At 41.7% G+C, this 13826-nt stretch overlaps 1 protein-coding gene across 1 annotated transcript in view; it reads left to right on the top strand.

Annotated features, from left to right (window-relative positions):
• Nucleotides 1–13514, top strand: part of slco3a1a (solute carrier organic anion transporter family member 3A1a) — a 72458-nt gene extending 58944 nt beyond the window's left edge. Inside the window, exons 3-10 of the mRNA XM_079567391.1 lie at nucleotides 3788–3886; nucleotides 5538–5798; nucleotides 5996–6160; nucleotides 7725–7923; nucleotides 10279–10447; nucleotides 10552–10724; nucleotides 11673–11737; nucleotides 12818–13514. Coding sequence (XP_079423517.1) covers nucleotides 3788–3886; nucleotides 5538–5798; nucleotides 5996–6160; nucleotides 7725–7923; nucleotides 10279–10447; nucleotides 10552–10724; nucleotides 11673–11737; nucleotides 12818–13167 — 1481 coding nt within the window. The 3' untranslated portion in view covers nucleotides 13168–13514. The remainder of the gene's footprint in view (nucleotides 1–3787; nucleotides 3887–5537; nucleotides 5799–5995; nucleotides 6161–7724; nucleotides 7924–10278; nucleotides 10448–10551; nucleotides 10725–11672; nucleotides 11738–12817) is intronic.
• Nucleotides 13515–13826: the final 312 nt, after the last annotated feature.

The raw sequence follows: 13826 nt of genomic DNA, 5'->3' as shown, positions 1-13826 counted from the left end.
TCCTTGTTCTTTAAGAGTACAGTACTATGTGTTTACTGACTGTACAGTAGTATGTGTTTACTGACTGTTCTTTAAGTGTACAGAGGTAAGGTTCCATAGCAGCTTGACTCACTCATTTCACATTGACATAGATTCAAACGGCATCTCTTTGGATGGGTATTTAACTTTATAACATGGTTAGAGCTCAAAAGATTTGACTTTATGTGATTCAAAAGGGTAAAAATGCAAAACAAAGCCACGGTTGCTGCCGACAGACTCTTGACCTCTCCGTGTCAGCGCTGTGGAGCTGTTTGGCCTGCGAGTGGTTAGCCCCGCCGTGGATTACTACTTCCCTTTGAGCTGGATTAGACCATCACCCTGAGGAAGACCGGAGGGGGAGCTAATTCTCTACAGCGATCTGGAGGGTTTGGGCGGGCGCTGGTGACACTTTCCATTAACGCACTTTCTCTGATCCAGAGAGTTTGTGGTGGTGGGAGCGAAAGGAACGGCTCTCTGCTTTGAGATTTTAAAGTGGATTAGCGGTTTATACCGAAGGAGCCGAAGTGTCCGCCGAGTTAAAAGGAAAGCTCGCGGCTTTACCTGGTGCTAATCTCGGGAGGGAACTCCAATCTGCATTTTTGATTCCATAAATAACAGATAAACGATACATTTTTTGGCTCAACTTGTGGGATTTTCCTGGGTAACTGTATAAAGTCTTTGTAAAGCATAGCTAAAGTAACATTATGATCTTACAGAAGTGTCCCCAAGTGTATTTTGTGATATTTCTTTTACATATTCAGTGGTCCAAAGGTGGTCAAGAAATCTGCCTGGACACTAGAGGGCAGCACTGCACAAAAATACCAGCCATATCCTTTATAATCAAAGATCTTTAATAAATCTCCAGAGAGGACATGGCCATAGTAATACAGTATGTTGGAACGGATGGCAAATTTGGTGGCCATCTTGTGACTGGCTATTCTAACCCAGTGCAATGTAATCAAACACTTATTTCCTTGATACTGTTTTTATCTATTTTTTTCATTTCATGACTCTTTGATAATTGTGACCAGTGTTAATTTCGTTGAATAAAATATTTAGTCTTAATTTTAGTCAAAGTGATATTTTTTCCGACTAAAATTGGACTAAAACTAAATTAAAAGTTTCTCATGAGACTAAAACTGTGACTAAAATATTTTAGTCGACTAAAATAAGACTAAATAAAAATGAAAAGCAGAGACTAAAATCATCCAAACTTCTATTGAGCGTCTGAAAGAGCCTCAGATCATGTAAATTCTCTGCCAAAGGATCAGCTTCATGTGGAGCAGCTCCATGAAGCAGAAGAGCTTTATTAAATATGATTATAATGAATATTATCAATGCAAAGTCGACTAAATTAGTCTTAATTTTAGTCGACTAAAACTAGACTAAAATTGAAACGTTTTTTTTTACTAAATCTCGACTAAAATTAAGTTACATTTTAGTCTAAAAACTAAAACTAAAATAAAATATGTTGTCAAAATTAACACTGATTGTGACTTACCTTATGTCATATCTGGCACAAAAGTAATGTTTTTTTTCTTCAGTTTTTCACATTTGATTTCAGATGCACAGACTGTTCATGGACTTTCCTCTGTCAAACACTTCAAATCATTCACTTCTATTTATATCTAATATATCATTTGCTTTCTACTTTAAAACAGCCTTTCTGTACTTTTTAGCACGACATGACCAACATTTGTTGAACAGTGATACAATGAATGCTAACCAGCAGAATGCTAACCACTGAACCTGGGAGTGAATGGAGAAAACTATTCAACTCAAAAACGAGACATATCCAAGAAATGGCCTGATCCTGACTTAGAAGTAATAAACCAATCTCACATTCTTCTCAATGAAAATGTTGCTCATGGTTTTGCATTGGTTGCTATAGGGGTTAGCCTTGCTGAGAACTTGGCTATATAGCACTTACCGTATTTTCTGGACTTGTTGCTCCAAAGTAAAAGACACACCAGCCAAAATATGTGTAATGAAGAAGAAAAAAACATACATAAGACGCACTAGCCATAAAAAGCCTAATGACAATCATACAAGGTTAGTGCTAGATCGTCTGCTCCGGAGGGACGGTCTGCTGTGAGTTTGTATAGATCTATGAGTTGGTTTGTCTAAAAATACAAATAATCCTAATCCTTAAAGTTAACCCCTTAACTCCCACCTGAACCAAGCACATTTTCTCCAGTTTGGCTTTACCCCCGTCCAAAAGCTTCTGGAAAAAAAGCTGTGAAAATAGCAACAAAACAATGATGGAAATGTGACAAAAAAGTGACGAAAACATTGACAAAAAAGTGACAAAAAATTTATGAAAAAGTGGCAAAAATGTCACAAAAATGTCACAAGAAATTGACGAAAAAATGACAAAAATGTGACAAAAAATGTGACAAAAATTGACGAAAAATTGACGAAAAAATGACGAAAAATTGACGAAAAAAATACAAAAATGGGATAAAAAAGTGACAAAAAATTGATTAAAAATGGACGAAAAAAGAAGACAAAAATGTGATTAAAAATGACAAAAAATGTACAAAAATGAGTTGAACGCCCAACAAAAAAATGTTGGGAAAAAAAAGTGATGACGTGAGGAAAAAGATCCTCTCGGTTCAGGCAGGAGTTAAGAGGTTCAACCATTTCCCTGGCCCTAACCTTAATTTGTGTCATGATATCTCACGTTTTCACAGCAGACTGTCCCTCCGGAGCAGACGATTTAGCACTAACCATCATACAACAGGCTAAATAAGTGTACGGTATGCTAGCGTAACTCATCGATGGTTAGCTACATGAAGCATAAAAAAAAGGTGTCTGGTATGTTATCGTCACATAAACACTTCAGATAACTATAGCATAAAGAACATACCACTGCACCGTTGACAAGCCTCTCCCGGCAGCCTGTTTTTCAAGCTCTCATTTGTGAAGTCGTTCCTCTAGCTCTAATCGAGCTTTTAGCCCATGATTAGCTCTCGTTTGTTTACTTCATTGCCGTGTAAAGAGTAACCCCCGCTTTCTCGCTCGCTCCAAACTTTCTTTCCGGTGGTCTGCAGTGCCCTCTAGTGGCATGATCCAGTGGAAATTATATACTTGTATTAAAAAAAGTCGCTCCGGAGTATAAGCCCTGCCAAACTATGAAAAAAAGTAAGGAAAATATGGCGTATCCAAACAGAGCAGGGCAAAATCAACGCAAACCCCTTGTGGAACCTTACCGTAACGTTGTCTCTGATGTTTTTCGTAGATGACAAAATCCATCCCCCGGCAGCCTGTGAACAACAGAGGCCGAGTCCAGAGCCGGCTGTTATTTCATTACTGTGACATTTCCCTGAGAGAGAACGACAACATGAACACACCAGTTTGCCTTGTTTGAGTGAGCGCAGCGAGGGCCCGGAGCAGAGATGTTTAGAATAAAGCTGAACCATATTGGAAAGAATATCTGATTAGGATTTTTCTTCTGTGTGGCCGTGATAAAAAAAACGCTGTGAACGCGTCGGCCATTTTGCGTGGGAGCAGAAGTTTCAATGCAAAACGTCTTTACCAAACTGTTCTTGTGGCGACGGTGTGGTGATGTTGTTGCTTGGCACAGGACAACACTGGGTTGCTATGGAAACACAACACCTATTAACACAGACTCCACCACATTGCGGTTTAGAAATGAGAGCTGCCGGATCCGCTGTGGCGCCGAGCGGAACATCTCGCTCACACGTGTTTTTGTGTGTGTGTGTCTGTCTGAAACATGGCGTTGATTATTCTCTCGTGTGTGCTGCAGGGATCCTGTTCTCCACGCTGGTGTTCGGCCCGGCCTGCGGCTTCATCCTGGGCTCGGTCTGCACCAAGTTCTACGTGGACGCCATCTTCATTGATACAAGTCAGTTCCCCCCTTTTTTTCCCTTTCCTTTCATCCCCTCTGTGTCTGCGTAGGTTTCCTCCGGGTTTGCCCCACCATCAAAAACATGTACAATGATCGTCGTGGGGTTTGAGCGAGACAATGGAAGATTTAAGTGTGTGTTCAATGTTGTTTTTGTTTATATGAAAGGTCTGTCTACGTTCATGAATCAGCTACATTTATTCACTTTTAGTAAAGAATAGTAAAATCAAATTGAAAATCAAGATTGATCAGTATAAGAAAAACAAATCTTATAGACAAAATGTGTGGGACACTTACAAATAGAGTACTCCCTCCACCACTGAAAAAAACAGTTCCCCTTGTTCTTTAAGTGTACAGTAGTATGTTTTTACTGTCTGTACAGTAGTATGTGTTTACTGACTGTACAGTAGTATATGTTTACTGACTGTACAGTAGTATGTGTTTACTGACTGTACAGTAGTATGTGTTTACTGTCTGTACAGTAGTATGTGTTTACTGACTGTTCCCATGTGTTCTTTTAGTGTACAGTAGTATGTGTGTACTGTCTGTACAGTAGTATGTGTTTACTGACTGTACAGTAGTATGTGTTTACTGACTGTACAGTAGTATGTGTTTACTGTCTGTACAGTAGTATGTGTTTACTGACTGTACAGTAGTATGTGTTTACTGACTGTACAGTAGTATGTGTTTACTGACTGTACAGTAGTATATGTTTACTGACTGTACAGTAGTATGTGTACAGTAGTATGTGTTTACTGACTGTACAGTAGTATGTGTTTACTGACTGTACAGTAGTATGTGTTTACTGACTGTACAGTAGTATGTGTTTACTGACTGTACAGTAGTATGTGTTTACTGACTGTACAGTAGTATGTGTTTACTGACTGTTCTTTAAGTGTATAGTAGTATGTGTTTACTGACTGTACAGTAGTATGTGTTTACTGACTGTACAGTAGTATGTGTTTACTGACTGTACAGTAGTATGTGTTTACTGACAGTTCTTTAAGTGTACAGTAGTATGTGTTTACTGACTGTTCTTTAAGTGTACAGTAGTATGTGTTTACTGACTGTTCTTTAAGTGTACAGTAGTATGTGTTTACTGACTGTTCCCCATGTTCTTTAAGTGTACAGTAGTATGTGTTCACTGACTGTACAGTACTATGTGTTTACTGACTGTTCTTTAAGTGTACAGTAGTATGTGTTCACTGACTGTACAGTACTATGTGTTTACTGACTGTTCTTTAAGTGTACAGTAGTATGTGTTTACTGACTGTACAGTAGTATGTGTTTACTGACTGTTCTTTAAGTGTACAGTAGTATGTGTTTACTGACTGTACAGTACTATGTGTTTACTGACTGTTCTTTAAGTGTACAGTAGTATGTGTTTACTGACTGTACAGTAGTATGTGTTTACTGACTGTTCTTTAAGTGTACAGTAGTATGTGTTTACTGACTGTTCCTCCTTGTTCTTTAAGTGTACAGTAGTATGTGTTTACTGACTGTTCCTCCTTGTTCTTTAAGTGTACAGTAGTATGTGTTTACTGACTGTACAGTAGTATGTGTTTACTGACTGTTCTTTAAGTGTACAGTAGTATGTGTTTACTGACTGTACAGTAGTATATGTTTACTGACTGTTCCCTTGTCCCCTCAGCTCACATGGGCATCAGTCCGGAGGACCCCGGCTGGATCGGCGCGTGGTGGGCAGGCTTCCTCCTCTGTGGTGCCTTACTGTTCTGCTCAGCTCTGCCCATGTTCGGCTTTCCCCAGTCTCTGCCTCAGGGTGAGAGGGAGGACCTGGACACACAGCAGGTCATGCTGCCCCCTGCTGGTGACTGCCAGAGCCACAAGCCCAACGGAGCCCTGCCTGGTCTGGAGCCAGACAGCAGCGCCACCTGCTGTCAGCAACTCAGGGGTGAGACCTCGGCCCCAAAACACCAGACACACAAGTTAGCTAAAATACTAAAGATACATCAGAAAATCACATATAAAAAGTGAACTGTTGATAAAAAGAATCCAAATTGCATCCATTTTGATTAGGTTGAGTAGTCAGTAATAAAAAGTTTAGTTGTTTGCATCCTTTCAGCCCTCACACATGTGTCTCGCCCTCAGTGATCCCAGGCGTGACCAAACGGCTCCTGTCCAACCCGGTGTTCAGCTGCATCATCCTGGCCGCCTGCTCGGAGATCGCTGTGGTCGCAGGGTTCGCCGCCTTCCTGGGGAAATACCTGGAGCAGCAGTTCAACCTCACCACCACCTCGGCCAATCAGCTGCTCGGTCTGTGTCACATGACCACACAACATCCAGCACCGACACATGATACAAACCTGTCTGATTCTCTGTGCCAAAGCTCATTTGTAGCAAGTGCGTTCAGCGGGAGGGGGGGGGGGGGCGATCCTCACGTGTCACTCCTCTGGTGGCGTGTTCACAGTTGTTGTGGAAGTCTTTGTTGTAGGGCTGAAACAACTAATCGATTAATCGACAACTAATCGATTACTAAAATAGTTGTCAACTATTCCAGTAATCGATTAATCGTTTTCTAGTAAACACAGACTAAAATTGAGCAAAAAAGACATGACAATTATGTATTTTGGATGAAAACCTACTTTGTTTTTTAAAGTTAGGGTCTGCAGTGTTTTGTACATCGTAAATTTCATAAATATCCGTCTTTGTCTCGTCCAATCAAAGCAGAATAAGCACAAAGAGCCTCCTACAAACGTTTACTTTAAGTTTACTCCATCCACGTGTCCTCAAGCGGCGCCACTTTAGCTTTATGTGATAAAAAAATTGAAAAAAATACAATTTCCATGCACCTTTCACAGCCAAGCGATTAATCGATTACCAAAACAATCACTAGTTGCAGCCCTACTGTGTTGCTTTGAGTCTCTGTAGCTAAGAGCTGCTGGAGGGGGGGACAAAGCGGACACGAGTGGCTTGATTACATTAGATAAATATTCCAAAATAAATAAATGTAATCAACATATGAAATTTACTTTTGCCACAAAGACACATTCAAACTGCTTATGTAGAAGCTTGTGCTGCAAAAGTATTAAAATGCAGTTGCAGGTTTAGAAAATAATAATCAATCAGTTATTTTATGTTTGGATTCGTATGCCATTCTAGCAATAATTAAAATAATGTGAGACAAGTTTTTATTTTTATTTTTTTTTTAATCTCATTGACATAAAACAAAGCTTACAAATAGCACATAGACAAGGAAAGACACATAAGGGTAGGGTGCATATTTGATTCTTAGGTGTGAGATATGAATAAGAGAGAAAACAAAAAAAGATGAAAGCAAATAGTAAATCATGGGAAACAAATCGTAGCAAATGAAAAATGATGATAGTAACAAATAATAGTAAAGAAACAGTAATAATAGAGGTAAAGGTAAGGTGAATGGGGTAATGAACATGAGGAAGGGTAAACATTCAAGATTGAAATCATATAAACCACTTAGATTTGGAGGAAGAAGAGGAAGAAAACAAACAGGAAACTACAATATTAAGTTCTGACCACCCCCACCTGCATCTCTGTCCTTGTGTGGTGCATAAAAACTTTGTGATATGTGGTGCAATTAAAAACCCATAGGGTAGTACATGATGCAGGTGAGGGAGCCTTATCCCAGAGCTCCTTAATGTTTTATTTTATTATTTATTTTATTTATTTTTTCCCTTCCTGTCCCACTCTTTCTATATATGTGTTTGTTAGTTTTTCAGAATAAGCCAATAACGTAAGAACACGCCAGTACAACTTTAAAGAGGATTATTGATGTGTGTGAATCGTTTTAACTTGCCTTCGGTTCGCGAGAGGCCTTTGCTGACGTGTCGCTGCCCCTCAGGTATGACGGCCATCCCCTGCGCCTGCCTGGGCATCTTCATGGGCGGCCTGCTGGTGAAGAAGCTGGACCTGTCGGCTCTCGGGGCGGTGAGGATGGCGATGCTGGTCAACCTGCTGTCCTCCGCGTGCTACGTGTCCTTCCTCTTCCTGGGCTGCGACACGGGGCCCGTGGCGGGGGTCACCATCCCCTACGGCAACGAGTAAGAGCCACTCTGCAGGTTTACACACTGGGGAAGGCTCACGTACTCGCTCAATGACAGAAAAATCCCATTCATGATTTGCATAGACTTTTCAAAAGATTCAAATATTAGTCATTTCAGTTCAGAGGCACAACAGAGGCTCAATATGTGGATCATGTTATAAAGGAAACAACTTGACAAGTACTTGAAATTCCAAACGAAATAATTGTGTAACTTTTCACTTTGTAGGTTTTTGGATCAAACTTCAAGTAGAAATTCTGTGTTTTGTGTCTTCTGGTTGTCACATCTGTTAACTTCCTTCACGCGTTTAGTTTTTTCCCCCAAAAAGCCTGTTAAAGAAAGGGCTTGGACATGGGTGGGAGTGTTGAACTCAATAAGGCAACATCTAATATAGAGTTTACTTGGATTACTCTTTAGAAGCAAAATCCAATATAGCGGATTGTTATCAATGAGTATTTGCTGCTGTAATGCATCATGTCCCTCTATAGCATTTGATGTAACATGCCAATAGTATGTACCCTATATAACATCCTTGTATTTTATATAAGGATACGTTGGACTTTTTGTTAAAAAAAAAAATATATTTATACATGAGCCTCTGTGTTCCCGGATATGAGGTTAAAGCAATAGGCCACCGTTTTTCCATACTGAGATATGTTCTTACCTTAGCTTTGACGAGTTCTTTAGGACCTGTCTGATCTTCCCCCGTGCCTTCAGTCACGTAAACACAGCGCAGACGGCGTTAGCATTTAGCCTCTCCCTCTCTCCACTATAGCTCCAAAACAGGTCAAGATAGAAGCTACCAAGCTCTTCCACGTTTTCCCTATTTAAATATGGTTACGTGAAGTGTTCCACTACAAAGTATAATTACACAAAATTAAACAATGTGGATTTTCTAAGTGGATAAAAGGGGGGACTATATTGTAAGGAGTAATAATACCAGGAGTAGTTTGGCATCCGCACAGTAAAGTGAAGATTACTGCGCGGATTTCGAACTACTCGTCAAAGCTAAGGTAAGAACATATCTCAGTATATAAAAACGGTGGCCTGTTCCTTTAACATGTTCACTTTAAAGGGATATTTCAGGATTTTTGACATAGGGCCTCATTTCCTAGTTATCCAGAGTGTTGCTGATTTCTGGAGATTTGTTCTTTTTTCTATTTCATGCAGTTCTTATATTTGAAGAGTTTTGAGACGCTAGGCTAGTGCTAGGCTAGTGCATTTCTATGGTATCAGCTAGCCTGCATTAAAAACAGTGTGACCCGCTCCACAGAGCACCTGAGGCAAATCCCTTATAACACCAGACTAACCATATAAATGTCTCTGTCCATAGAATATTTTTGGGAATATGACTGACCAGCATCACATGAATGATCGCATTTTGAGGGACTATTTTACAAACTAGGAAATGAGGCCCTATGGCAAAAATCCTAATTGCAATATTGATGTATTTTTCATGTAAACAATCAGTAAGAATGAGACCCACACTTTGGTTGCCAGACTCTCTGTCCCAAATCAGTGTCATTCACGTTTTTAGAGTTTGCTGATGTCATGATCTCAGTTGGAGGGGTCAATACAACTCTACGGAAGAGAAGTAGATTTTGAAAGAAATCTAAGAAAAGAAAACTTACAAATAATGATGCACATGGTCATTATTTGAAAGTAGCAAACCTGACGTATTCTCTTTATGGCTAAAAGTCCTTTCGCTTGGTCAACATTTTGCACGTTTTTTATACATATTGTCAACTTATGAGAGAAACATGTGCTCCTTGTTTCCAGAGAAGATGTTGAACTTTCTGACTGTTTTATGTGATTGTCAAAGTAATAAAATAGAGATATTAACCATAAACCAGGTTCAAAGAAATGCGTTTTGACGGTTACCAAAGTTACCACAATAGAATTCTCCGCTGCCCCCCGCCTCATCTTTTCCCCCTTTTCAAAAGAATGCATGCGTACCTCTTTTAATACTGATAAATACTACAAATTCAAAGTGGTAAATGCAGTTTGGTTTGGGGCGGTGTCGACGCTCTTGAACGCCGCTCCCTTACACGCGGCGAGAGCCCGTGTTGGGTGTCGCTCCTCAGCCTCTCCTGCATCTGGAGCAGGACAGGGAACAGTGGCCTACATTCGCCTGTTCCCCTGACTCTCTAACAGGGACCTGCCCCGGCGCCGAGAGTTTCCATGGAGACCTGTCCCGATTTCAAACCAAGCGTGGCCTATATTACCATCAACCAAGCCTCGGATGGGATTTTTTTTCTTCGTATCGGGCTCATTGTCTGATGAACTGTCCGGTTCCTTGTTGTAAAAGCGTGATTGGACATGTTTTTGTTTGTTAACGGTCGGTTGTGATTGCAGGACGTTGAGAGTGGGGGAGAGGCCCGACGCCCCCTGCATGTCTCACTGCAGCTGCTTCATCTCGTCCATCAGCCCGGTGTGTGGCTCCAACGGGGTCACCTACCTGTCGTCCTGCTTCGCCGGCTGCACCTCGGCCCTCGGGGACCCGGGACAGGTGCACGGCAAACAGGTACAAGCTCCGGGACGTGAAGGGGGGGAGGAGTTTAATATTCCTGAATACACATCACTTTATTTGACTTGCGTAGGGATGACTGACCGAATGTCTCTCCGCAGAACGTGAGCGGCTGTGGCTGTGTCTCTCACCTCCCCGAGGCGGCCACGGTGGTGCCCGGGAAGTGCCCCGCGCCCGGCTGTCAGGAGTCCTTCCTCATCTTCCTGTGTGTCATCTGCGTGTGCAGCCTGGTGGGCGCCATGGCCCAGACGCCCTCCGTCATCATCCTCATCAGGTCAGGAACTTGGACCACAGTTCGTCAAGTAACGGCAAATGGCAAAACATGTACAGTATAATAACATCTCTATAATCAAGAACAGGCTACACGATTTAAATCAAAACCAAGTTGTAATTTCGATATATACGAGTCAGATTTTGAATGTGAGGCTGATACAAGGCGTTCTGTAAATGATTCTGCCGAGAGCGCTGAAGTCAGGGGTGGACTGGGACTAAAAACAGCCCTGGACTCTGACCAGCCTGGCCCAAATCAGCGTAATTGTGACACTTCCACAAATACATATTTTAACCTCTTACCCCCCGCCTAAACCGAGTGCATTTTCCCCAGGTCGGCTTTTTATTTATTTATTTATTTTGATCGGCATCATCAGCAAAAAGAACGGGAAAGGTGGTCATAGAAACAGAAGCAAAATCATTCATATAAATAATAAATAATAGTGGTCCCAAAATTTAACCTTGTGGTGCACCATACTCCACGGAATTCCTTTTAGATTCATGTTTTTTTTATACTGGGCTTTACCCAAATCTAAAAGCTTCTCGACTGGAGAGCAAAGGAAAGCTAAGACCTACAAAAGTGATGGTAACTTTTTGTCACGTCATTTTTGTTGTTGTTTTTTTTCATTATTTTTTTTATCATTTGTTTGTGTTTTTCTCACGTTTTTGTTGCCTTTTCATCACATTTTTTTTTGTTGCTTTTCCAGCACATTTTTGTTTTGTTTTCATCCTCTTTTTCTCGCTATTTTTATGCTTTTCTTTTTAGCTTTTAGATTTGGGTAAAGCTCAGTTGAGGCAGGCGGGACTGGTGGCCCTTCTGTGCTCTTCCAGAATGGACATATGGCCAGTCCGCCCCCTGGCTGAAGTATATACAACTACATCATCCACGTACAGGTGCAGATCTGCATTTTCTGACCGCACTTTTTAAATGATTTTTTCTCTGCGCCTCCAGGACGGTGAGCCCTGAAGTCAAGTCCTACGCGCTGGGCGTCCTCTTCCTCCTGCTGCGACTGCTGGGTGAGAATCCTGCGCTAATGTCGTCTTTGTGTGGTGGACGTAGTATCAACAGCACAGGCATACATGGTGCAGACTGGAGGCTGAAGTGACCAGAATTTTATTTTATGTTCGCGACCTGTATCTGATCCTTTTTGTGGCATTAAATGTGTAGCAACCACTTCGAGAACCTGGCTGTTCCGGTTATAATGACGGCAGAAGTTCACACACAGCCTAAAGTAACTTAAAGCAATAGGCCAGCGTTTTTACATATGAGATATGTTCTTACCTGAGCTTCAGTCACGTAAACACAGCACAGACGGCGTTAGCATTTAGCCTCTCCCTCTCTCCTCTATAGCTCCAAAACAGGTCAAGATAGAAGCTACCAAGCTCTTCCACGTTTTCCCTATTTAAATATGGTTACGTGAAGTGTTCCACTACAAAGTATAATTACACAAAATTAAACAAAGTGGATTTTCTAAGCGGATAAAAGGGGGAACTATATTGTAAGGCGTAATAATACCAGGAGTAATTCGAAATCCGCGCAGTAATCTTCACTTTACTGTGCGGAGGCCAAATTACTCCCCTTTTATCCGCTTAGAAAATCCACATTGTTTAATTTTGTGTAATTATACTTTGTAGTGGGACACTTCACGTAACCATATTTAAATAGGGAAAACGTGGAAGAGCTTGGTAGCTTCTATCTTGACCTGTTTTGGAGCTATAGAGGAGAGAAGGAGAGGCTAAATGCTAACGCCGTCTGCGCTGTGTTTACGTGACTGAAGGCACGAGGGAAGATCAGACACGTCCTCGGTGGCCTATTCCGTTAATGACAAAAAATGAGCCGTGAAATGAACGTTATTTTTGATCACAGCCTTCACTATGACATTATGTAGCATGTTTTGAATTATATCTAGAGTGGAGAAACATTCATATGTAACGTTAGCATCTTAATAGCGAACTGTTATAGCATTAGCCGTTTTGTTAGCATCCGAGTTACTCACGCTCTGAGGTCGTAAGTCGTAATTTTCAAGTGGGAAAACAACCAGTTCCCTGAAACGCAGCTTCAGTTGCCGATTTGACCCGTGTCTGTGCCGCCCGCAGGCTTCATCCCTCCTCCGCTGATCTTCGGCGCCGGGATCGACTCCACCTGCCTGTTCTGGAGCACGGAGTGCGGCGAGCGCGGCGCCTGCCTCCTCTACGACAACGTGACCTACCGCCACCTGTACATCAGCCTGGCCATCCTGCTGAAGGGGCTGGCCTTCCTGCTGTACGCCTGCACCTGGTACTGCCTGCGCAAGAACTACAGGAAGTACATCCACGGGCAGGAGGGCCACCTCAGCCCCACCCAGTTCTACCCGGCGCTGGGGGAGGGCGCGGGCCCGGACCGGACAAAGTTCATCTACAGCCTGGAGGAACACGAGTACTGCGATAACATGGAGTCGGTGCTATAAGCCGCCCGGGACTGTTTGTATTCTATTGGAATATTTATTACAAGACTTGATTCTTTTACTGAAAGGATGAACTGTTTTTTTTTTATAAAGGCAATCTATTATAGGCCTGTTCGGGTCCAGGAGTGGACTGTGGGGCTTTCCACTGGAGAGGGGCATTCAAATGGGCTGCACACTGTCCGAAAGTCCGTTTACCTTGTTTGAAGGATTGTTACTTATTCAGCTCATTTTTCGGGCTCTTACTGCAAGGTTGGAATGTGTTTTCCAAAACTGTATATACTGTAGTACAAAATGGACATATGCAAAATGACACATTTTGACCCATGACATAACATTGTGCTGAAGGTGTGATTCAGGTATATCTGAAACATACCAGAACTTACCTGCATTCACACAGATTACGCCAGAATCATCCTGTTTACTTTTTATCCTACTCCATAAACACCCTGGATTTTTGTCGCGTAATAGATCGAACACGCAAGTGCCCAACACATATTCAATATCAATAAAAACATAATCACGCACTCATACAGCATTTATCACGGTGCCATCGATGTGTTATCCCGCTGTTGGCTGTAAATGAAGGCTTTTAGCACATGTAGTTCTGCTTAATGCCAAACTCTGAGCACATTTACGCACATTTAATTCAAGTCGACATCTTC

The sequence above is a fragment of the Gobius niger genome (assembly GCF_951799975.1).
Source record: "Gobius niger genome assembly, chromosome: 12".
Taxonomy (NCBI): Eukaryota; Metazoa; Chordata; class Actinopteri; order Gobiiformes; family Gobiidae; genus Gobius; species Gobius niger.
This window is presented reverse-complemented; position numbering and strand designations above follow the sequence as displayed.